Source organism: Bombina bombina, chromosome 1, assembly GCF_027579735.1.
Source record: "Bombina bombina isolate aBomBom1 chromosome 1, aBomBom1.pri, whole genome shotgun sequence".
NCBI classification, from domain to species: domain Eukaryota; kingdom Metazoa; phylum Chordata; class Amphibia; order Anura; family Bombinatoridae; genus Bombina; species Bombina bombina.
The window spans coordinates 924250164-924277114 of NC_069499.1; the positions used below are offsets into that span (position 1 = coordinate 924250164).

The 26951-nt window shown below is 41.9% G+C and overlaps 1 protein-coding gene across 4 annotated transcripts in view; it reads left to right on the forward strand.

Annotated features, from left to right (window-relative positions):
• Positions 1-26951, forward strand: part of ANKRD11 (ankyrin repeat domain containing 11) — a 1020931-nt gene that overhangs the window by 705652 nt on the left and 288328 nt on the right. The window contains exon 1 of one of the 4 annotated variants that reach the window (XM_053692364.1): positions 12055-12104. The exons of the other annotated variants lie outside the window; for them this stretch is intronic. Coding sequence (XP_053548339.1) covers positions 12066-12104 — 39 coding nt within the window. The 5' untranslated portion in view covers positions 12055-12065. Of the gene's footprint in view, positions 1-12054; positions 12105-26951 lie in introns of those variants that run through there. 4 annotated transcript variants of the gene reach the window in all.

Sequence of the window (26951 nt, forward strand, 5' to 3'; positions counted from 1 at the left end):
TGCCTGTTTAACATGTCTGAACTACCAGATAGATTGTGTTCTGACTGTGGGGAAGCCAAGGTTCCTTCTCATTTAAATAGATGTGATTTATGTCATAATAAATTTAGTAAAAATGATGCCCAAGATGATTCCTCAAGTGAGGGGAGTAAGCATGGTACTGCATCATCCCCTCCTTCGTCTACACCAGTTTTGCCCATACAGGAGGCCCCTAGTACATCTAGCGCGCCAATACTCCTTACTACGCAACAATTAACGGCTGTAATGGATAATTCTATCAAAAACATTTTAGCCAATATGCCCACTTATCAGCGAAAGCGCGACTGCTCTGTTTTAGAAAATACTGAAGAGCATGAGGCCGCTGATGATATTGTTTCTGAAGGGCCCCTACACCAGTCTGAGGGGGCCAGGGAGGTTTTGTCTGAGGGAGAAATTTCAGATTCAGGAAAAATTTCTCAACAAGCTGAACCTGATGTGATTACTTTTAAATTTAAGTTGGAACATCTCCGCGCTCTGCTTAAGGAGGTGTTATCCAATTTGGATGATTGTGATTATCTGGTCATTCCAGAAACACTATGTAAAATGGACAAGTTCCTAGAGGCCCCGGGGCCCCCCGAAGCTTTTCCTATACTCAAGCGGGTGGCGTACATTGTTAATAAAGAATGGGACAGGCCCGGTGTACCTTTCGTACCTCCCCCCATATTTAAAAAAATTGTTTCCTATAGTCGACCCCAGAAAGGACTTATGGCAGACAGTCCCCAAGGTCGAGGGGGCGGTTTCTACTCTAAACAAGCGCACCACTATACCCATAGAAGATAGTTGTGCTTTCCAAGATCCTATGGATAAAAAATTAGGTTTGCTAAAAAAGATGTTTGTTCAGCAAGGTTACCTTCTACAACCAATTGCATGCATTGTCCCTGTCACTACAGCCGCGTGTTTCTGGTGCGATGAGCTAGAAAAGGCGATTATTAGTAATTCTTCTTCTTATGAGGAGATTATGGACAGAATTCGTGCTCTTAAATTGGCTAATTCTGTCACCCTAGACGCCACCTTGCAATTGGCTAGGTTAGCGGCGAAAAATTCTGGGTTTGCTATTGTGGCGCGCAGAGCGCTTTGGTTAAAATCTTGGTCAGCGGATGCGTCTTCCAAGAACAAATTGTTTGACATTCCTTTCAAGGGGAAAACACTGTTTGGCCCTGACTTGAAAGTGTTTATCTCTGATATCACTGGGGGCAAGGGCCTCGCCCTTCCTCAGAATAGGTCTTTCAAGGACAAAAATAAACCTAATTTTCGTCCCTTTCGCAGAAACGGACCAGCCCCAAGTGCTACGTCCTCTAAGCAGGAGGGTAATACTTCTCAAGCCAATCCAGCCTGGAGACCAAGGCAAGGCTGGAACAAAGGAAAGCAGGCCAAGAAACCTGCCACTGCTCCCAAGACAGCATGAGATGCGGGCCCCCGATCCGGGACCGGATTTGGTGGGGGGCAGACTCTCTCTCTTCACTCAGGCTTGGGCAAGAGATGTTCTGGATCCTTGGGCACTAGAAATAGTCTTCCAAGGTTATCTTCTGGAAGTGATTCATCCTGTTCCATTAAAAGAACGAGGGATGGGGTTCTACTCCAATCTGTTCGTAGTTCCCAAAAAAGAGGGAACGTTCAGACCAATCTTAGATCTCAAGATCCTAAAAAAGTTTCTCAAGGTTCCATCGTCCAAAATGGAAACCATTCGAACAATCCTTCCATCCAGGAAGGTCAATTCTTGACCACGGTGGATTTAAAGGATGCGTATCTACATATTCCTGTCCACAAGGAACATCATCGGTTCCTAAGGTTCGCATTCCTGGACAAGCATTACCAGTTCGTGGCGCTTCCTTTCGGATTAGCCACTGTTCCAAGGATTTTCACAAAGGTACTAGGGTCCCTTCTGGCGGTGCTAAGACCAAGGGGCATTGCTGTAGTACCTTACTTGGACGACATTCTGATTCAAGCGTCGTCCCTTCCTCAAGCAAAGGCTCACACGGACATAGTCCTGGCCTTTCTCAGATCTCACGGATGGTAAGTGAACGTGGAAAAGAGTTCTCTATCTCCGTCGACAAGAGTTCCCTTCTTGGGAACAATAATAGACTCCTTAGAAATGAGGATTTTTCTGACAGAGACCAGAAAAACAAAACTTCTAAACTCTTGTCGGATACTTCCTTCCGTTCCTCTTCCTTCCATAGCACAGTGCATGGAAGTGATAGGTTTGATGGTAGCGGCAATGGACATAGTTCCTTTTGCGCGCATTCATCTAAGACCATTTCAATTGTGTATGCTCAGTCAGTGGAATGGGGACTATACATACTTGTCTACGAAGATACAAGTAAATCAGAGGACCAGAGACTCACTCCGTTGGTGGCTGTCCCTGGACAACCTGTCGCAAGGGGTGACCTCCCGCAGACCAGAGTGGGTCATTGTCACGACCGACGCCAGTCTGATGGGCTGGGGCGCGGTCTGGGGATCCCTGAAAGCTCAGGGTCTTTGGTCTCGGGAAGAATCTCTTCTACCGATAAATATTCTGGAACTGAGAGCGATATTCAATGCTCTCAAGGCTTGGCCTCAGCTAGCGAGGGCCAAGTTCATACGGTTTCAATCAGACAACATGACGACTGTTGCGTACATCAACCATCAGGGGGGAACAAGGAGTTCCCTGGCGATGGAAGAAGTGACCAAAATCATTCAATGGGCGGAGACTCGCTCCTGCCACCTGTCTGCAATCCACATCCCAGGAGTGGAAACTTGGGAAGCGGATTTTCTGATTCGTCAGACATTGCATCCGGGGGTGTGGGAACTCCATCCGGAAATCTTTGCCCAAATCACTCAACTGTGGGGCATTCCAGACATGGATCTGATGGCCTCTCGTCAGAACTTCAAGGTTCCTTGCTACGGGTCCAGATCCAGGGATCCCAAGGCGACTCTAGTAGATGCACTAGTAGCACCTTGGACCTTCAACCTAGCTTATGTATTCCCGCCGTTTCCTCTCATCCCCAGGCTGGTAACCAGGATCAATCAGGAGAGGGCGTAGGTGATCTTGATAGCTCCTGCGTAACCACGCAGGACTTGGTAGGCAGATCTGGTGAATATGTCATCGGCTTCACCATGGAAGCTACCTTTGAGACGAGACCTTCTTGTTCAAGGTCCGTTCGAACATCCGAATCTGGTCCTACTCCAGCTGACTGCTTGGAGATTGAACGCTTGATCTTATCAACGCGAGGGTTCTCAGATTCTGTTATTGATACTCTTGTTCAGGCCAGAAAGCCTGTAACTAGAAAAATTTACCACAAAATATGGAAAAAATATATCTGTTGGTGTGAATCTAAAGGATTCCCTTGGGACAAGGTAAAGATTCCTAGGATTCTATCCTTTCTTCAAGAAGGATTGGAGAAAGGATTATCTGCAAGTTCCTTGAAAGGACAGATTTCTGCCTTGTCTGTGTTACTTCACAAAGAGCTGGCAGCTGTGCCAGATGTTCAAGCCTTTGTTCAGGCTCTGGTTAGAATCAAGCCTGTTTACAAACCTTTGACTCCTCCTTGGAGTCTCAACTTAGTTCTTTCAGTTCTTCAGGGGGTTCCGTTTGAACCCTTACATTCCGTTGATATTAAGTTATTATCTTGGAAAGTTTTGTTTTTGGCTGCAATTTCTTCCGCTAGAAGAGTTTCAGAATTATCTGCTCTGCAGTGTTCTCCTCCTTATCTGGTGTTCCATGCAGATAAGGTGGTTTTACGTACTAAACCTGGTTTTCTTCCAAAAGTTGTTTCTAACAAAAACATTAACCAGGAGATAGTCGTGCCTTCTTTGTGTCCGAAACCAGTTTCGAAGAAGGAACGTTTGTTGCACAATTTGGATGTTGTTCGCACTCTAAAATTCTATTTAGATGCTACAAAGGATTTTAGACAAACATCTTCCTTGTTTGTTGTTTATTCTGGTAACAGGAGAGGTCAAAAAGCAACTTCTACCTCTCTCTCTTTTTGGATTAAAAGCATCATCAGATTGGCTTACGAGACTGCCGGACGGTAGCCTCCTGAAAGAATCACAGCTCATTCCACTAGGGCTGTGGCTTCCACATGGGCCTTCAAGAACGAGGCTTCTGTTGATCAGATATGTAGGGCAGCGACTTGGTCTTCACTGCACACTTTTACCAAATTTTACAAGTTTGATACTTTTGCTTCTTCTGAGGCTATTTTTTGGGAGAAAGGTTTTGCAAGCCGTGGTGCCTTCCATTTAGGTGACCTGATTTGCTCCCTCCCTTCATCCGTGTCCTAAAGCTTTGGTATTGGTTCCCACAAGTAAGGATGACGCCGTGGACCGGACACACCTATGTTGGAGAAAACAGAATTTATGTTTACCTGATAAATTACTTTCTCCAACGGTGTGTCCGGTCCACGGCCCGCCCTGGTTTTTTAATCAGGTCTGATAATTTATTTTCTTTAACTACAGTCACCACGGTATCATATGGTTTCTCCTATGCAAATATTCCTCCTTAACGTCGGTCGAATGACTGGGGTAGGCGGAGCCTAGGAGGGATCATGTGACCAGCTTTGCTGGGCTCTTTGCCATTTCCTGTTGGGGAAGAGAATATCCCACAAGTAAGGATGACGCCGTGGACCGGACACACCGTTGGAGAAAGTAATTTATCAGGTAAACATAAATTCTGTTATTTCAACTGTCACTGGGGGGGAAGGGAGCTTTTTTTACCTCAGGATAAAAAAATCTAAGGGTAAATTTAAGGCTGCTAACTGTCAAAATAAGGAACAGAAACCTGACCCTTCCCCTAAATGAATGGTTTCCAATTGGAAGCCTTCTCCAGTCTGGAATAAATCTAAGCCATTTGAAAAATCAAAATCAGCCCCCATGTCCACATGAAGGTGCGGCCCTCATTCCAGCGCAGCTGGTAGGGGGCAGACTACGATTTTACAAGGATGTTTGGATCAATTCAATCCAAAATCTTTGGATCTAAAACATTGTTTCTCAAGGGTACAGAATAGGTTTCAAAGTAAGACCGCCTGTGAGAAGTTTCTTTCTCTCACGCATGCCAGTGAACCCAGTAAAGGCTCAGGCTTTCCTGAAGTTTGTTTCAGACCTGGAGTTATCTGGGGCAATTGTGCCAGTTCCTTTTCAGGAACGGGGTCTGGGGTTTCATTCAAATCTGTTCATTGTTCCAAAGAAGGAGAATTCTTTCAGACCAGTTCTGGATCTAAAAATTTTGAATCGTTACGTAAGAATACCAACATTCTAGTTGGTGACTATAAGGACTATTCTGCCTTTTGTTCAGCAAGGGCATTATATGTCCACAATAGACTTACAGGATGCATATCTTCATATTCCGATTCATCCAGATCACTATCAGTTCCTGAGATTCTCTTTTCTAGACAAGCATTACCAATTTGTTGCTCTTCCTTTTGCCCTTTTGGCTCCAAGGATCTTTTCAAAGGTTCTCGGTGCCCTACTCTCTGTAATCAGAGAGCGGGGTATTGCGGTGTTTCCTTATTTGGACGATATCTTGGTACTTGCTCAGTCTTTACATTCTGCAGAATCACACACAAATCAATTAGTGTTGTTTCTTCAAAGACATGATTGGAGGATCAATTTACCAAAAAGTTCCTTGATTCCTCAGACAAGGACAACCTTTTTAGGATTCCAAATAGATTCAGTATCCATGACTTTGTCTCTAACAGAAAAGAGACGTCTGAAATGGGTTTCAGCTTGTCGGAACCTTCAGTTTCAATCATTCCCTTCAGTAGCTATGTGCATGGAGGTTTTAGGTCTCATGACTGCAGCATCCGACGCGATCCCCTTTGCTCGTTTTCACATGACACCTCTTCAGCTTTGTATGCTGAGCCAATGGTGCAGGGATTATACAAAGATATCACAATTAATATCCTTAAATCCCAATATTCGACGATCTCTGACTTGGTGGTTAGATCACCATCGTTTAGTTCAAGGTACCTCTTTTGTTCATCAAACCTGGACTGTGATCACAACAGATGCGAGTCTTTCAGGTTGGGGAGCTGTCTGGGGATCTCTGACAGCGCAGGGGGTTTGGAAATCTCAAGAGGCGAGATTACCAATCAATATTTTGGAACTCTTCAGTTTTGGCCTCTTCTGAAGAGAGAACCGTTTATTTGTTTTCAGACAGACAATGTCACAACCGTGGCGTATGTCAATCATCAAGGTGGGACTCACAGTCCTCAAGCTATGAAAGAAGTATTTCGGATACTTGCATGGGCGGAATCCAGCTCTTGTCTAATCTCTGCGGTCCATATCCCAGGTATAGACAATTGGGAAGCGGATTATCTCAGTCGCCAGCCTTAACATCCGGGAGAGTGGTCTCTTTACCCAGATGTGTTTTTTCAGATTGTTCAGATGTGGGGGCTTCCAGAAATAGATCTGATGGCTTCTCATCTAAACAGGAAACTTCCCAGGTATCTGTCCAGGTCCAGGGATCCTCAGGCGGAAGCAGTGGATGTGTTGTCACTTCCTTGGAGTTATCAACCTGCTTATATCTTTCTGCCTCTAGTTCTTCTTCCAAGAGTGATTTCCAAAATCATAATGGAGCGTTCATTTGTACTGCTGGTGGCTCCAGCATGGCCACACAGGTTTTGGTATGCGGATCTTGTTCGGATGTCCAGTTGCCAACCTTGGCCACTTCCGTTAAGGCCAGATCTTCTATCTCAAGGTCCATTTTTCCATCAGGATCTCAAATCATTAAATTTGAAGGTATGGAGATTGAACGCTTTGTCATAGAGGTTTCTCTGACTCAGTGATTAATACTATGTTGCAGGCTCGCAAATCTGTGTCTATAAAGATTTATCATCGAGTTTGGAAGACTTACATTTCTCTTGGCTTTCTTTTAGAATTCCTAGAATTTTACAGTTTCTTCAGGATGGTTTGGGTAAGGGTTTGTCTGCAAGTTCCTTGAAAGGACAAATCTCTACTCTTTCTGTACTGTTCCACAGAAAAATTGCTAATCTTCCTGATATTCATTGTTTTGTACAGGCTTTGGTTCGTATCAAGCCTGTCATTAAGTCATTCTCTCCTCCTTGGAGTCTTAATTTGGTTTTGAGGGCTTTACAGGCTCCTCCGTTTGAGCCTATGCATTCTCTGGACATTAAATTACTTTCTTGGAAAGTATTGTTCCTTTTGGCCATCTCTTCTGCTAGAAGAGTTTCTGAATTATCTGCTCTTTCTTGTGAGTCTCCTTTTCTGATTTTTCATCAGGATAAGGCGGTTTTGCGGACTTCATTTAAATTTTTACCTAAAGTTGTGAATTCCAACAACATTAGTAGAGAAATTGTTGTCCCCTCGTTGTGTCTTAATCCTAAGAATTCTTTGGAGAGATCTTTACATTCTTTGGATGTGGTAAGAGCTTTGAAATATTATGTTGAAGCTACTAAAGATTTCAGAAAGACTTCTAGTCTATTTGTTATCTTTTCTGGTTCTAGGAAAGGTCAGAAGGCTTCTGCCATTTCTTTGGCATCTTGGTTAAAGCTTTTGATTCATCATGCTTATTTGGAGTCGGGTAAATTCCTGCCTCAGAGGATTACGGCTCATTCTACTAGGTCAGTTTCTACTTCCTGGGCTTTTAAGAATGAAGCTTCTTTTGATCAGATTTGCAAAGCAGCAACTTGGTCTTCTTTGCATACTTTTACTAAATTCTACCATTTTTGTTTTCTCTTTTTCAGAAGCAGTTTTTGGTAGAAAAGTACTTCAGGCAGCTGTTTCAGTTTGATTCTTCTGTTTATAATTTCAGTTTTTTTCATTATAAAGATTAAAACGTTTGATTTGGGTTGTGGATTCTTTTTTCAGCAGAATTGGCTGTCTTTATTTTTTTCCCTCTAGTGACTCTTGCGTGGAGTTCCACATCTTGGGTATTTGCTATCCCATACTTCATTAGCTCATGGACTCTTGCCAATTACATGAAAGAAAACATAATTTATGTAAGAATTTACCTGATAAATTAATTTCTTTCATATTGGCAAGAGTCCATGAGGCCCACCCTTCTTATGGTGGTTATGATTTTTTTGTGTAAAGCACAATTATTCCAATTCCTTGTTGATGTTTTCGCTCCTTTCTTATCACCCCACTTCTTGGCTATTCGTTAAACTGAATTGTGGGTGTGGTGGGGGGGTGTATTTATAGGCATTTTGAGGTTTGGGAAACTTTGCCCCTCCTGGTAGGATTGTATTTCCCATATGTCACTAGCTCATGGACTCTTGCCAATATGAAAGAAATGAATTTATCAGGTAAATTCTTACATAAATTATGTTTTTCTAGGGTGTCTGTGTCATATAGATAGCATTGAGCTCACGCATGTGAAGTTACCTAGGAGTCCGCACTGATTGTCTAAAATGCTAGTCTATCAAAAGAACTGAAACAAGGGGGCAGTTTGCAGAGGCATAGATACAAGTTGATTACAGAGGAAAGCGTGTATTATAACTGTGTTGGTTATGCAAAACTGGGGAATGGGTAATAAAGGGATTATCTATCTTTTTAATCAGCAAAAATCTGGTGTTGACTGTCCCTTTAACTGAGGAGCACAGTCGGTCCGCCTGAGGTGCTGTACCTGAATCCTGAGAATGGTTCTGCAGAACTGATGTGAAGCAGAAGCCACAAAGCTGAGGTGAAGGGCATACTGTTGTAGATTAACACAATAAACACTTGGTGGAAAAATTCTTGAGGAATCCTCCTTATGGGGTCCCTCCCTGATGGCTTCAGTCTAAGAATGATCCATCCCCACAATTGAGTATGCATGTTATGCAGACATACTTAACCCTCTATTTTTAAAATTGCTTTACCAATATAAAAGATCCCAAAAATTAAGTACACTAATACAGATAATGTGCCCAATATAAAAATACTATAGATATATTTAAATATTAGCACCCCTAACTCTGGTGTAAGAGTCTTACTCCCTCCTGATACCAGAGCCCAGATAGTGTAAAGTCAGCTATGATGATTGCATTCTCACCGGAAGAGAATGGAGACTGTAAGTACGCCATAGGAACTTCCTGGCACGAAAGACTGCTCCGGCTCCCACCTGGCACCAAAGATGCACAGCGCGATAAAGGGCCTCAGCTCCCCGAGCAAACACTGGAGCGCTGAGGCAATCTCGGCTGTCACCCAGAAGGGAAGGAAATAATTCTGTGTTTCAGAATAAAACAAACAGAACACTGAGTGCTGTAAAATACTCAAACATAATCTTAACCTAGTATCTCAGATGGGGTTTTCCAATGCCCCAAATTTAAATAAAGGCACAGTTAGCTTATCTCCCCCCCACACACCCACCCACCCACACACACACACACACAGTCTGATCATAGAACCCTTGCCGTGTGAGGACAGTCAGGTTTCAACAGAAAGGAAGGGAGAATTGACCTGCACCATGTAATATGGCAAATCCCCAGCACTACGTGCATTTATTAGGGAAGAGATGGAGCCCAGGTTTTAGGTACATACCTTCACTCAGTCATCTCACTGGCATTAGCTCTTTATACCTGTACTGATCTGTAACAAACAGGACAGGTGTAAGAAGGATGAAGTATCTGGCCAGACAGGAGGAGGCAAAGGTACTACCCTGCAACACCCGTGACTAGTTTGTGACTCGCCTCCAACAAGAAGAATCAATACACAAACAGCACCCTCCTAAACACCACCTCTTCCAGGAACTATCCTCTGAAGGAGTAAAGCTGAAAATATTCTTATTTCAGCAGTATCTCTATCCATGTCTTCTCCTTAACAAGGCAAAATAAATACTGGGAGGGAAGGGGAAGTAGGAGGCATATTTGAAACTCTGGTGTAGGGTGTCTTTGCCACCTCCTGGTCGCCAGGTGTTGTAATTCCCAACAGTAAGGGTCATGGACTGCCACTACCATTAGAAAGCAATAATAACAAAAATATACTGGGTACTGGTAGACTGCTGCAGTGCCTAAATTGGCTGTCACTAGTAGGAGGGGGTATGGCTAAAGAGCTGTTTGGGGGGATATCAGAGGGTTGATGAGGGATACCTACACTGCAAGGAAAATAATAATAAAAAAATAAGCCCATGGGGGGGGGGTTGAGGGAGGGGAAGAGAGCTGTTTGAAGAGAATTTAGTAGGATTGTGAGGTGTTGGACTGGGAGGTAATCTCTACTCTACATCAAAAATTATCCTTGAAAGCTAATTGATTAACCACTTCACTGCCAGGTATGTCAAGTAAGGTGCACGGCAGCAATTAGCGGCATTCTAATTGCCAAAAAGCAATGTCAATGCCATGCATGTTTATTTCTGAGCAAAGAGGATCCCAGAGAAGCTTTTATAGCTATGTCATATGATTGCAGTAGTTGTGTGTGAGAAATCCAAAGTTTAAGAAAGTTAATGGTTTGTTTTTATATTATATCTGGCGGCAATATAGTGGCATCAAATATACAAAAATGGGCCTAGATCAATACCTTGGGTGGTCTACTTTAAAAATATATATTGTTTTCAAAGGTTCTCCTGTACTTTAGATAAGCTTTTTTTCTTATATGCTCAGTAGTGAAGGGGTTAAAGATACAGATTTGTAAGGCTGCTCATGGCTTTACAGGCAGTTTATTTCATACAGGTTGTGAGAGTCCATGATCCATTACACTTGGGAATTACTCTTCTCTACCACTAGGAGGAAGCGTTTTCCGACAGAGGGATGAAGCTGCAGATTCACGTTCAGAAATGCAGGTCGGTCGTGCGACCAGAGCTTTATATCTTACATTTTCGAGGGCAGTGGAACTTTTTATATTTTTACAATTGAAATATCTCAAAATGCCTAATATGTAGCATATGTATATTGACAAAAAAGATAACTTTGGATGTACAGTGAGAATGTTGCTAGATGAAAAATGACTATAATGTCCCTTTAATTTCTTTCATGATTGCAAGAGTTCACGATTAGTTACATATGGGATTTACATTCCTACCACTAGGAGGCAAAGTTCCCCATACCCCAAGAGCCCTATAAAACCCCTCCTACCTTAGTCTAATGTATAGCCAAGTAGTGAGGTTAAAGGGATACTAAACCCAAGTTTTATCTTTGATTTAGATAGAGCATGCAATTTTAATCAACTTTCTTATTTACTCCTATTATAAATGTTTCTTTGTTCTCTTGCTATCTTTATTCGAAAAAGCAGAAAGGTATGGTTAAGAGCTGGCTTAATTTCGGTTTAGCACCGGAGTAGCGCTTACTTATTGGTAGTTAAATGTAGCCACCAATCAGCAAGTGCTACCCAGATTCTGAACCAAAAATAGGTTGGCTCCTAACCTTACATTTCTGCTTTTTCAAATAAAGATAGCAAGAGAACAAAGAAAAAGTAATAGGAGTAAATTAGAAAGTTGCTTAAAATTGCATGCTCTATCTGAATCATAAAAGAAAACATTTGAATTTAGTATCCCTTTAAAAATGAATGAGCCAAAAAGGAGCAGTGAAAAAAGTTGTGCTTAAAACAAATCAACCCCAAGAAAAGTGTGGGGGCTCATTCACTCTCGCCACCATCAAAGAAATGAATTTATCAGGCAAGTATAAATTCTTTCATATAGGTGGCGATAGTCCACTATCCATAACATATGGGAACTAATACCCAAGCTGTGGAAGTTTAAAGAGAGGGATTGAAAAAAATTAACAGCTTTCTTTCCTAAGACATGGAGAGTCCACAATGTCATTCCAAATACTAGTGGGATATTCACTCCTGGCCAGCAGGAGCAGGCAAAGAGCACCACAGCAAAGCTGTTAAGTGTCACCTCCCTTACCCATAACCCCCATTCATTCTCTTTGCCTCTGTCAATGGAGGAGGTGAAGTTTGGTGTCTGAAGTTTTTTTTTCCTTTTTTGGGTACTTTTCCCTGCAAGCAAGGATTTGGGTTTAGCTGTGTCCACGTCAATCTCTTGAGTAAGAATAGTGGTGTCTTTTAAGCAGTTAGAAGTGGCTAGGTGGTCCTTACTTTGTTTTCCTAACATTTGTTGCCCTCTTCACAGAAAGCCAGAGTTGGTTACTCTGTTCTTTATTTTTCTACAGGTCTCTGTAAGGAGTATGTGTCCTTTTTCTTCCTGCCGGACAGCTAGATTGCAGGTAAGTGCTTTTGTCTTCTAGGTGTTGGAGACTTGTACTTTAAGAAGATAGTTAACTCTGCAGTAAGGGGAAATATCAATCTTGAAGACAGTTAACTCTGCAATATTTTCTAAGGGACATGATAATCCTTTATGTACAGGATTTATTGGGGCAGGTGCAAGCACTTGGTATGTAAAGGGTTAAGTTTCCATTTGGAGGCATTCAATTTTTATTTTTGGGCTCATAGACTAAGTGCTCTGATAGAGTGACAGGCTATATGGGGCTTTTTGTGTGTTACACAGTACAACAGTTTGGCTGCCATTTTTAGGAGGAGTGTCCTAGACTAGCACGGCAAATGTGGGAGACTTATTTCAGTTAGGAACGCACGCTTTTAGTTAGCTGCGCAGTTCCTGTTTGCTGGTCATGTGACTCGCCACTCATCCAATACAGAGAGGAGTGGCATCACTGTTTCCAGGCAGTTTTCTATCTCAAGTTGTATGCAGTGTGCTTTTTAAATCCGTCTGCGGTTTAAACGCAAGAGTTTTTCTGAGAGTAAGGTAGGGCACCTCAGACTGTCTGAGGTGTAGAGGTGTGAGCGTTTTTAGTGTTAATAACTCTTTGAGTCATGTTTTATTTTTAAAGTGACAGTAGTTCATTTTCTAATATTTCTTCTACAAGATACGAGTCCACGGATTTCATCCTTGTGGGATATTATCCTCCTGCTAACAGGAAGTTGCAAAGAGCACTACAGCAGAGCTGTATATATATATAGCTCCTCCCTTCCCTCCACCCCCAGTCATTCTCTTTGCCTGTGTTTGTACTAGGAAGAGGTAAAGTGAGGTGTTAGTTTTAGTTTCTTCAATCAAGAAGTTTTTTATTTTAAATGGTACCGGTGAGTACTATTTTCCTCTGGGGGATATGGAAGAAGATTTCTGCCCTGAGGTTAATGATCTTAGCAGATGTAATTAAGATCCACGTTGGTTCCCACAGAGCTTCTGAAGGCAGTACAAGAAAATTCTAAAGTGTGGAGAACGGTTTCATGCTACAAGCAGCATTGAGGTATGTTCAGTCCTTTATTTCTGAGGAGACTTGGTGTATCAGAACTGGCTGACATTTTTTCCCTGCAATGGAAGGGGTAAGCAGTAGACCTGTTGAAACAGAGGGTATTACTGAAAAACCTGTATGTATTATTTATTAACATGGTACTGGGCTTTATGCAGCAAAGGGCTTATTGCAGCATATATCAGACACACTGGGAGAGGCAGCTTAACGGTTTGGTTTTTATTTGGGATAACAAACATTTATATAGATTTTTTTTATGAGTTGTGTTTGTGGACCACATGGCTTTTGGTTAAACCGCTTCCCATGCGGTTATACAGGCTGAGGGGAACGTCGTCCATGATGGGCGGGGCCTATTTTCGCACGCTCAGATGCGCAGTTACTCTGGCTGTGAAGGCAGCAGGCATTAGCTCTGGATGGGTCTAAACTGATATCCTGTTAACCGTATTGTTAGCGAGTCCTTACCTGGGGGCAGGTAAGCGCCACAGCAGAGCTGTAGCGAGGTGCAGGGGTTGTTTTTTTTAAATCTCATACATTTTTTGCTATAAAAAACTTTTAGAGGTTAATTTTACCCTTTTGCCTTAGGTTTCAATAATTTTTGGCACTATTGTATATGTGTAGCTAATTAGATAGCGTTATTTAACGTTTTTAGGCAGTTTAGAAAAAATTGTGTGCTTTTTTAATTCTTAAAGGCGCAGTACACGTTTTTCTAAAAATTGTTTAATTCAATAAATAGTGTTTAACGACTATTGTGGCTATTACTAGTCTGTTCAACATGTCTGACATTGAGGAAACTCATTGCTCTATGTGTTTGGAAGCCATTGTGGAACCCCCTCTTACATTGTGTACCTTTTGTACTGAAAGGGCCTTACATTGTAAAAAGCATATTTTAGGTAAAGAAAGTGTGTCTAAGGATGATTCTCAGTCTGAAGAGAATCAGGATATGCCATCCAATTCTCCCCAAGTGTCACAACCTTTAATGCCCACACAAGCGACGCCAAGTACCTCTAGTGCATCTAATTCTTTTACTCTGCAGGAGATGGCTGCAGTTATGTCAACTACCCTTACAGAGGTATTATCTAAATTACCAGTGTTGCAGGGTAAACGCAGTAGGTCAGGTATTAATGTGAATACTGAATCCTCTGATGCTTTATTGGCTATTTCTGATGTACCCTCACAGTGCTCTGAGTTGGGGGTCAGGGAATTGCTGTCTGAGGGAGAACTTTCAGACTCAGGAAATGTTACCTCAGACTTATTCGGACGTGATGTCCTTTTAAGCTTGAACACCTCTGTTACTTCGGGAGGTTTTAGCGACTCTGGATGATTGTGATACTATTGTGATACCACCAGAGAAATTGTGTAAGATGGACAAATATCTAGAGGTGCCTACTTACATTTATGTTTTTCCAGTTCCTAAAAGAATTTCGGAAATTGTAAAAAAGGAATGGGATAGACCAGGTATACCGTTCTCTCCCCCTCCTAATTTTAAGAAAATGTTTCCCATATCAGACACCATTCGGGATTCTTGGCTGCAACTTCACCAATCCCAGGGGGGTATATGATACCAAATGAAGCCTTCTAGGAACGTTTTTAGTGGATTCCAGACCCTCACACATGCAGCTGCATGTACTGAACTCAAAATTAACTGCACAGTAATGGCGCGAAAATGAGGCTCTGCCTACTACAGAGAAAGGCCCTTCCTGACTGGGAAGGTGTCTTAACAAGTGCCTGGTGATAAAAACGTTCCCCAATGTTATAAAAGTGTGAAATACAACTTCAAACTGCATATAATACTTAAATAAAGCAATCGATTTAGCCCCTAAAAGTGTCTACCAGTTTATAGCCCATAATAAGCCCTTTATTCTGTTTGAGACTAAGAAAATGGCTTACCGATCCCCATGAGGGGAAAATGACAGCCTTCCAGCATTACACAGTCTTGTTAGAAATATGGCTAGTCATACCTTGAGCAGAAGAGCCTGCTAACTGTTTCCCCCAACTGAAGTTATCTCATCTCAACAGTCCTATGTGGAAACAGCAAACGATTTTAGTTACTGTCTGCTAAAATCATCTTCCTCTTACAAACAGAAATCTTCATCTCTTTCTGTTTCAGAGTAAATAGTACATACCAGCACTATTTTAAAATAACAAACTCTTGATAGAAGAATAAAAAACTACAACTAAACACCACAAACTCCTCACCATCCCCGAGGAGATGCTACTTGTTCAGAGCGGCAAGGAGAATGACTGGGGGGGCGGAGCCTGGGAGGGACTATGTGGACAGCTCTTGCTGTGTGCTCTCCTTGCCTTTCCCTGTGGGGGAGGGGAATATCCCACAAGTAATGGATGACACCGTGGACCGGACACACCAATGTTGGAGAAAGTAATTTATCAGGTAAGCATAAATTCTGTTTTCTACCCTGGCTAAGCGTACATCTATACCTATTGAGGACAGTTGTGCTTTCAATGACCTTATGGAGAAAAAGTTAGAGGGTCTTCTAAAGAAATTATTTATTCATCAGAGTTTTCTTTTACAACCTACGGCTTGCATTGTTCCAGTTACTACTGCAGCAGCTTTTTGGTTTGATGCTCTAGAAGTCGTTGAAGGTTGAGGCTCCATTAGATGACATTTTGGATAGAATTAAGGCTCTCAAGCTAGCTAATTCTTTTATTACTGATGCCGCTTTTCAAATTGCTAAACTAGCGGCGAAAAATGCAGGTTTTGCCATTTTAGCGTGTAGAGCGTTATGGCTTAAATCTTGGTCTGCTGATGTGTCATCAAAATCTAAGCTTTTGGCTATTCCTTTTAAAGGTAAGACCCTATTCGGGCCTGAATTGAAGGAAATCATTTCTGACATTACTGGAGGTAAAGGCCATGCCCTACCTCAGGATAAGTCTGTTAAGATGAGGGGTAAACAAAATAATTTTCGTTCTTTTCGAAACTTTAAAGGAGGGACCCTCTGCTTCCTCTTCCTCCACAAAGCAGTAAGGGAATTTTGCTCATTCCAAGTCACTCTGGAGACCCAACCTGGCTTGGAATAAAGGTAAACAATCCAAGAAGCCCGCTGCTGCTACAAAGACAGCATGAAGGGGCGGCCCCCGATCCGGGACCAGATTTAGTAGGGGGCAGACTTTCTTTCTTTGCTCAGGCAAGAGACGTTCAGGACCCTTGGGCACTGGAAATCGTGACCCACGGGTATCAACTGGAAATCAAGGATTTTCTCCCAAGAGGGAGATTTCATCTTTCACGATTATCTGTAGACCAGTTAAAAAGAGAGGCGTTCTTACGCTGTGTAAAAGACCCCTCTACCATGGGAGTAATTTGTCCCGTTCCAAAACTGGAACAGGGGCAGGGGTTTTATTTGAATCTCTTCATGGTTCCCAAAAAGGAGGGAACTTTCAGACCCATTTTAGATCTCAAGTGTCTAAACAAGTTTCTCAGAATTCCATCATTCAAGATGGGGACTATACGAACAATCTTACCAATGATCCAGGTAGGTCAATATGACTACCATGGACTTGAAGGATGCATACCTTCATATCCCTATTCACAAGGATCATCATCAGTTCCTAAGGTTTGCCTTCCTGGACAAACATTGTTTTGTGGCTCTTCCATTCGGGTTGGCCACAGCACCTAGAATCTTCACAAAGGTTCTAGGGACTCTTCTAGCGGTTCTCAGACTGCGGGGCATAGCAGTGGCGCCTTATCTGGATGATATTCTGATTCAGGTGTCAACTTATCATTTGACAAAATCTCACACGGGCATAGTATTGTCTTTCCTGAGAACTCACGGTTGGAAGGTGAACATAGAAAAGAGTTCACTAGTTCCACGGACAAGGGTTCGCTTCTTGGGGACTCTGATAGACTTGGTAGACATGAAAATATTTCTGACGGAGGTCAGAAAAACAAAGATTCTAAATACTTGCCGAGCACTTCAGTCCATTCCTCGGCCATCAGTGGCTCAGTGTATGGAGGTCATTGGATTAATGGTAGCGGCAATGGACATCATTCCCTTTGCCCGCTTTCATCTCAGGCCACTGCAGCTGTGCATGCTCAGACAGTGGAATGGGGACTATGCAAATTTATCTCCTCAGATAAATCTGGATCAAGAGACCTCGTGGGTGATAGTGACAACGGACGCCAGTCTTCTGGGCTGGGCTGCAGTCTGGAATTCCCTGAAGGCTCAGGGTGTATGGAGTCAGGTGGAGTCTCTACTTCCAATCAATATTCTGGAACTGAGAGCAATATTCAATGCGCTTCAGGCATGGCCTCAGTTGGCTTCGGCCAAATTCATCAGATTCCAGTCGGACAACATCACAACTGTGGCATATATCAATCATCAGGGGGGAACAAGGGGTTCCTTAGCGATGATAGAAGTATCCAAGATAATCAGATGGGCGGAGGTCCACTCTTGTTATCTGTCGACAATCTACATCCCAGGAGTAGAAAACTGGAAAGCGGATTTTCTAAGTCGTCAGACTTTTCATCCGGGGGAGTGGGAACTCCATCCGGAGGTGTTTGCTTCATTGATTCATCAATGGGGCAGACCAGAATTGGATCTGATGGCATCTTCTCAGAATGCCAAGCTTCCACGTTACGGATCCAGGTCGAGGGATCCCCAGGCCGAACTGATAGATGCCTTGGCAGTGCCTTGGTCGTTCAGCCTAGCTTATGTGTTTCCTCTCCTTCCACGCGTGATTGCTCGAATCAAACAGGAGAGAGCTTCAGTAATCCTGATAGCGCCTGCGTGGCCACGCAGGACTTGGTATGCAGATCTAGTGGACATGTCATCTCTGCCACCGTGGAAACTTTCTTTGAGACAGGACCTGCTCATTCAAGTCCTTTCCTGCATCCAAATCTACAGTCTCTGCAGCTGACTGCTTGGAGATTGAACGTTTGATTCTATCTAAGCGAGGATTCTCTGATTCGGTCATCAATACTTTGATACAGGCTCAAAAGCCTGTCACTAGAAAAATCTATCATAAGATATAGTGTAAATATCTTTATTGGTGTGAATCCAAGGGTTACTCATGGAGTAAAGTTAGGATTCCCAGGATTCTGTCCTTTCTCCAAGAAGGATTGAAGAAAGGGTTATTAGCAAGTTCCTTAAAGTGAAAGTAAATTTAACGATATATCAATAAGCCAATGCTTAAATCTACTATAAACTAATGTAGTCGTTAAGTTTTTTTTAAAATAATTTTTTAACGATTTTCAAAATACAGATATATTTTCAATCTAACCTTTCGCTATGTTCCTCCGCCCCCTTGCTTTCTTCCGGCTTGTGTATTATAATTCTTACTAGTGGTCCCACCCGCTGTATACGTATGGTTACGTGCTCGCTCTCGAGAATATATTTTATGCGCAATACCACGCTCTCTTCTATGATAAATAGTATCAATTGTATAGGATTCTGTTTTCATTAGACTGCGCATGCGGCTATCATGAATGTGCTTCTAAAGACAGACGTAATTCAGAGATAGTCGCATGCGCATTTACAGCCGGGGGCGTATAGTGAACTGTTTGGGACGCCACTGGGGGACCAATCAGTTCGATATGGCTATATTCGTCACTGAAAAAGAAAATAATTTTTTTAATGCGGGCGGAGGATCGGCAAGAGAGTTTTAAAAACGGTACTGTGAAAAAAAGACAGTTATCTCGCGATTTTACTAAACAGATGAATGAAAGTTACCTTATTTTGGGATGTATTTGTAAATTATTATTAGCTTTCAGCGTTGCAATGTGATTCGCCTTATCTTATATTTCATTCTGATAAGATGGTTTTATGTACTAAACCTGGATTTCTTCCTAAGGTTGTTTCAAATAAGAAAATTAATCAGGAAATTGTTTTTACTTCCTTGTGTCCTAATCCTTCTTCTAAGAAGGACCGTCTGTTACATAACTTGGACGTGGTCCGTGCCTTGAAGTTTTACTTGCAGGCGACTAATGATTTCCATCAATCATCTTCATTATTCATTGTTTATTCTGGAAAGCGTAGGGGTCAGAAAGCTACGGCTACCTCTTTCTTTTTGGCTGAGGAGTATCATCCGCCTGGCATATGAGACTGCTGGACAGCAGCCTCCTGAAAGAATTACGGTTCATTCTACTAGGGCTGTGGCTTCCACATGGGCCTTTAAAAACGATGCTTCTGTTGAACAGATTTGTAAGGCTGCTACTTGCTCATCCCTTCACACTTTTTCCAAATTTTACAAATTTGCTTCTTTTGCTTCTTCTGAGGCTGTTTTTGGGAGAAAGGTTCTACAAGCAGTGGTGCCTTCAGTTTAGGTCTCTGTCTTGTCCCTCCCTTTCATCCGTGTCCTGTAGCTTTGGTATTTTATCCCACAAGTAAGGATGAAATCCGTGGACTCGTCGTATCTTGTAGAAGAAAAGGAAATTTATGCTTACCTGATAAATTAATTTCTTCTATGATACGAGTCCACGGCCCTCCCTGTCATTTTAAGGCAGATTATATTTTTTTATTTATAACTTCAGTCACCTCTGCACCTTTTAGCTTTTCCTTTCTCTTCTTAAAACCTTTGGTCGAATGACTTGGGGTGGAGGGAAGGGAGGAGCTATATATGTACAGCTCTGCTGTGGTGCTCTTTGCCACTTCCTGTTAGCAGGAGGATAATATCCCACAAGTAAGGATGAAATCCGTGGACTCGTCGTATCGTAGAAGAAATCAATTTATCAGGAAAGCATAAATTTCCTTTTTTTATTTTGCTTGTTCTTTTTGAGGAACTGTTATATTTTGAGCTATGGACATGAAATCAGAAGCTGTTTCCTTTCATAAATGCTTATTATGCCTAGAATCCCAAATTGTTTCACCTATGCAATTTTGTGCTACTTGTTTAGCTAGAGTGCTAAAGTGTAAAGATAAATTAATAACCTCTGAGCCCAATGTCTCTCAGGATGATACTGTTCAGGCAATGCCACAGCTTTCTCCTCAAACGTCCCAAGCCTCAATGGCGTCACAGTGCCCTGCAGTTCCCCTCAGCCTCCTGAAAGAGTTTATTTGCCATCAGATTTTGCTGCACAGATATCCTCTGCGGTATCAGCTTTTCCCATGACGGGGAAGCGCAAGAGGAAATCTAAAACAATTTCAGAGTAAAAGGTGTCCTGTCCTCTGCTACCCAGGATGGCCGCCCTCATAAGTCTGATGAGGATGATACCTCGGTAGCCTCTGAGGGTGAAATCTCTGATTTGGACAGTATAATTCCTTTGTCTGATGCTGAATAAGTAAACTTCAGATTTAAGCTTGATCACCTTTGTTTACTGTTAAAGGAGGTACTGGCTACTTTGGACGACTCCAACTCTTCTGTCACTGTCAACCCTAAGAAATCTAGTAAGCTTAACAAATACTATGATGATCCTTCCTCTGTGGAAGTGTTTCCTGTTCCAGACTTTGTGACGGAGATTATTTCACAGTAATGGAAGAAGCCAGGGATACCTTTCTCCCAGTCTTTAAAAATATGTTTCCTGTTGCTGACTCCATAAGAGATTAATGGCACACGGTGCCTAAGGTAGAAGGGGCTATTTCTACTCTGGCTAAGAGAACTACGATCCCTATCGAGGATAGCTGTTCCTTTAAGGATCCTATGGACAAAAAAATGGAGCTTATTTGAAGAAGATGTTAGTTCATAAGGGTCTTCAATGGCAATCTGCAGTTTGTATTGCCACAGTAACAAGTGCGGCATCTTATTGGTGCGATGCCTTGTCTGAATTAATTTTAGAAGAGACTCCATTGGAGGACATTCAAGATAGAATTAAGGCTCTCAAATTACCCAATTCTGTTATCTCTGATGCTAACATGCAAATCATTAGGCTAGGAGCCAAGATGTCTGGCTTCACTGTTCTAGCCTGTAGGGCTCTGTAGCTTAAATCTTGGTCAGCTGATGTTACCTCCAAGTCTAAGCTCCTGACGCTTTCTTACAAGGGTAAGACCTTGTTTGGGCCTGGTCTGGCAGAAATAATCTCTGATATTACGGGTGGAAAAGGGTCTTTTCTTCCACAAGACAAGAAGAACAGACCTAAAAGACGTCAAAGTAATTTTCGTTCCTTTCGTAACTTCAAAGGTTAAAAGTCTTCCTCTCCCTCTTCCAAGCAGGAGCAGTCCAAGTCTTCTTGGAGACCCAATCAGTCTTGGAACAAGGGGAAGCAACTCTCAGCTGGGGGGCGTGTCCGGACCAAGATGGCCTAGAGGGTCCGGACCAAGATGGCCTAGAGGCTCCAGACCAAATGCTACGATTTTGCCAGCTTATAGCAAAATCTGAACACTTATTACAGAAAAAAGTGCAAGAAGGGCATTCATTACAGTTAATGGAGCAGATGGTTGGTCATCTTACTCCCCCATACATGAGATTCTGCAGTCATCTACGGAACGCTAAGGCCTCAGACAGCACTGCTCTCAAGAGATCCCGGTCCCCCTCCCCCTGTCTGCTGGTGCCTTACAGTTACGGGAGGACCGTTGGTTTCAAGGAGGTTCCTCACTATGGGTGAGCTACACAACATCTTAAAAACCCACCTTGAGAGATTGGCGTAACAGATGGACCGCAAGTTTCGAGACCTGAGGAATATAATTAGGACCTCGAATCCAACAGACTTGCCACCGGAAATCAAGGCGTACACTCAGACATCTACCAACAGCGAGTGGCTATTCCAATCTACCGATCAGAATCCTAAGCTGATTGAGCATGGCACGCAACACGAGTCGGCTGGCCCTCCTGATAATGGTACAGTGACGAGTCTTGATGTCAAGCCTAAAGTAATCACCAGCCCCATAAATACCATATATGCCTTGATTCTCTGTACATAACACCGCAGACTCAGTATGGAGGGGCCATCCCGAGTCTCCGACCCCACGATCTACAAAAACCTGGGAGCATACCTACCCTCAAGTCAGCTAGAGTTGTAGAGATGGGCGTGGTATCGCTCAGGGGTAGGCTAAACCTGAGAAACCCACCAACCCAAGAACTGTGACCACTCAAACAGGAGAGACCTTTCCTTGTCATAGCCTGAATCGCTCTGGACTTAAGTTTGTAATCTCTAGTTTCTAGTATGATATGTTTTATATATATATATATATATATATATATATATATATATATATATATATATATATTTTTTATATTTTTTTGACTGGCTCTTTATATTGAATATAATCATCTTATTTCCGGATATACTGTAGAAAATATGTCTAGCCTTTACATCCTATTGCCTGCCTCATGCAGTCATACAGACACTGTTTAGGGATTAACGCGCTTTTTTTTTTACTCCCTGACAGGTCTCTTTTATATTAGGATAATAGATAAATGTATCACACACATTTTTTAAGTTTATTCACTGTGTTCATACTTTTACACTGTATCTCATCCACCTTAATATATACTCGTCCCACTGATCTCCCAAGCAAATGCCATTAGTTTATTCCACTAGTGGTTTATTGCTCTGAGCTATATACCCGTATACTCCCATAGAGTTATGCACAGCCTCATGAATCTTTATAATTGCACTCAAATGACAGCTTATATACAGCCCATAATAACACTCTTTGCCTCTACATGTAACTCTCGATCGGTCCTGTGACACTTAGAAGGCAGAGGATTTAATCATTACTCATTCTTGTTATGGTTGAGGGGTGTTATATTGTACATTATTTCAAGGAACGGACTTAGGCTTCACAACACTCTACCCTAAGTATTCAACCGTTACCCTATGAGTAGTGGTGTCCATCCTACAAGTTTTTATGGTTAATGCGGACCTATACATTGCAGCGCACATGTCTTAGCCACATATATCTTCTGTACATATGGGTACATTATCATATGCTTCCTGCACTGCCATAATGGGTTTGGCATACATACACTTTATTGTCGATCAATTAGCTTCATACTGCACTATATTACGAATCGTACAAAATAAAATATTAAAAGGGCACATGGGCATACACACTCAGCTTAAAGTTGGAATAGTCTATTGTTCCCTAAGGTATGCAAGCAGCAGCAGCAGTTTCCCATCTGAGGCAATACGTAGCCCTGTCATGCAGTGCCATAAGGTTCTTCCATCTAAACTGGATACCTACACAGTGTAATATTTGTATTTTATTCTAGCCCCTCCCCTATGCCCTATAAACATCGTAGAGGTGGTGCCTGCCTTTTTCCCCATATCCCCATCTTAATATATTCTACCTGTTAAGCCGCCCACTCACTCATTAAGGTATTTAAATACTCTTTTAGCTCAGAGTCTGTTCGTTAGTGAGTTTTGTTCTCAGTTGATGTATCACAACTCACAAACTAATAAATTGAACCTGGTCCTAGCTGATGTTGGTTATTGGATGTGGGTGATGCAAATAACTTTTTTCAGAGTAGATTGAATTATTTAATTTATATCCTTATGGCCTCACATATGTAACAAACCTGTACCCAGTTCCGACTACTCATGTAGGATATATAGCTCTTACCTATAGTAAATAAGGGTGCTATCTTAAGTGAACATCTATAGAGCCTCAAACCAAAAGGCAGCTGCAGTGGTTACAGGAACAATGCATGCTATAGGTTGAAGAAGAAAACCTTGATGAACAAAAATTTTCTTTAGGAGACCCTCTAATTTTTTATCCATAGGATCAATGAAAGCACAACTGTCTTCAATAGGTATAGTTGTACGCTTAGCAAAAGATGAATAGCAGCACTCCAATAGAGTTATCTCCAAGCTTTTATTTCATACCCAGGAGTAAAAAACAGACAGCAACGTTTCGGACTACATGTCCTTCATCATGCCATACATACATCACTTCCTCCACCTCCTTATTATATATCCCTTAGGACACACCCACCAAAAAACATTTAACTCTTTCCACAATCCTGATAATATTATTACATTAGCATATGTGGGCATCCTAACCATTAAACATCATAGATGCTAAACTAATTACCAGTTCACCTATATGAAACATAAAAAGGTGAAATATTACACAGAATTTTTGGAAGCATCAACCATATTTAGAAAAAGTATTTTTAAAGAAAAAAGTCATACTTTTCAGTTTTCCTTATATCATTACTTTTTTCTTTTTTAATTAATTTGTATCTCTGTCTCTCCTTTTCCTGTATGATCAGTGTTGTATATGAAGTTAGATGTCACCCAGACCCTGAGAATTTTGGTGATGTTATGTGGAAAGAAAAGAAAAAAAGAAAAAAGTAATGATATAAGGAAAACTGAAATTGAAATTAACCCATTCAAGTATGACTTTTTTCTTTAAAAAGATTTTTTCTAAATATGGTTGATGCTTCCAAAAATTCTGTGTAATATTTCACCTTTTTATGTTTCATATAGGTGAATTGGTAATTAGTTTAGTATCTATGATGTTTAATGGTTAGGATACCCACATATGCTAATGTAATAATATTATCAGGATTGTGGAAAGAGTTAAATGTTTTTTGGTGGGTGTGTCCTAAGGGGTATATAAGGAGGTGGAGGAAGTGATGTATGTATGGCATGATGAAGGACATGTAGTCCGAAACGTTGCTGTCTGTTTTGTACTCCTGGATATGAAATAAAAGCTTGGAGATAACACTATTGGAGTGCTGCTATTCATCTTTTGCTTTGGATTTTGTTTGCTGGGTTGTGCAGTGCCGTGCACCCAAATCTAATAGTGTGTGCTGGACTACTGTGATTTAATAGTTGTACGCTTAGCCAGGGTAGAAATAGCTCCCTCCACCTTAGGGACCGTCTGCCATGAGTCCTTTATGGTGTCAGAAATGGGAAACATTTTCTTAAAAACAGGAGGGGGAGAGAACGGAATACCTGGTTTATCCCACTCCTTAGTAACAATGTCCGAAATCCTCTTAGGGACCGGAAACACAGCAGTGTAAACAGGAACCTCTAAATATTTGTCCATTTTACACAATTTCTCTGGAACTACAAAAGGGTCACAATCATCCAGAGTAGCTAAAACCTCCCTGAGCAATAAGCGGAAGTGCTCTAGCTTAAATTTAAATGTCGTCATATCTGAATCTGTCTGAGAGAACATCTTTCCTGAATCAGAAATCTCTCCCTCAGACAGCAAATCCCTCATCCCTACTTCAGAACATTGTGAGGGAATATCGGATACGGCTACTAAAGCGTCAGAAGGCTCAGCATTTGTTCTTAACCCAGAGCTACTGCGCTTCCCTTGCAACCCAGGCAGCTTAGATCAGTGATTTGCAACCTTTTTTTTCCGTGGCACACTTTTTTACATTAAAAAATCCTGCGGCACACCAGCATCCCAAAATTTTACAAAATCACACATTGTAGCCTAATACAGAATATATATATATATATATATACACACACTGTACTGTGCTGTCATGCCATGCCTCCTACAAACTATACATGACCTATTGACATTCATTCACAATCATAATGATTGTCTGTGAATGAATGTCAATGTCATGGTTGTAAATGATGCCTGATGAGCCTGTCACATACCTCCCAATATTTCAAAATTTGAAAGAGGGAGTACCCCCTCAATGTTGTCAGTTTGCCGTGGCACACTGGTTGAAAAACACTGGCTTAGATAAAACCTCTGTGAGGGTAGTATTCATAACTGAAGCCATATCTTCCAAGGTGAAAGAATTAGACGCACTAGAAGTACTTGGCGTCGCTTGTGCGGGCGTTACTGGTTGTGAGACTTGGGGAGAACTAGATGGCAAAACCTGATTTCCTTCTGTCTTAGAATCATCTAATGCCAAACTTTTATAAGTCAAAATATGCTGTTTGCAATTTATAGACATATCAGTACAAGTGGGACACATTCTAAGAGGGGGTTCCACAATGGCTTCTAAACAAATTGAACAATGAGTTTCCTCAGTGTCAGACATGTTTAACAGACTAGTAATAAAGCAAGCAGGCTTGAAAAACACTTTATTTAATGAAAAAAACACAAAAAAAACGGTACTGTGCCTTTAAGAGAAGAAACGGCATACACAAACTGCAAAACAGGTTAAAATTGCTTCAATTTTTTTGAAATTTAACAGTGTACCCACAGTAGAAATTGTAACCCAGGGATACCTTCTAGATTTCAAGGATACCCCTCCAAGGGGGAGGTTACATCTTTCTCAATTGTCTGTAAATCCGACAAAAAGAGAGGCGTTCTTACGCTGTGTAGAAGACCTTTTTTACCATGGGAGTGATCTGCCCAGTTCCAAAAGCAGAACAGGGGCAGGGGTTCTACTCCAATCTGTTTATAGTTCCCAAAAAGGAGGGAACCTTCAGACCAATTCTGGATCTCAAGATCCTAAACCAATTCTGGATCTCAAGATCCTAAACCAATTCCTAAGAGTTCCATCTTTTAAGATGGAGACCATTCGGACTATCTTATCATTGATCCAGGAGGGTCAATATATGACCACCGTGCACTTAAAGGATGCGTATCTGCACATTCCTATCAGCAAAGATCATCACCAGTTCCTCAGGTTCGCCTTTCTGGACAAGCATTATCAGTTTGTGGCTCTTCCTTTCGGGTTGGCCACGGCACCGCAAATCTTCACGAAGGTGTTTGGGTCCCTTCTGGCGGTTCTAAGGCCACGGGGCATAGCAGTGGCGCCTTATCTAGAGGACATTCTAATTCAAGCGTCGTCCTTCCAACTAGCCAAGTCTCACACAGACTTAGTGTTGGCCTTTCTAAGGTCTCACGGGTGGAAAGTGAATGTAAAAAAAAGTTCTCTTTTCCCCCCCTCACAAGAGTTTCATTTCTAGGGACTCTAATAGACTCGGTGGACATGAAAATATTTCTGACGGAGGCCAGGAAATCAAAGATTTTGTCCACCTGCCGAGCTCTT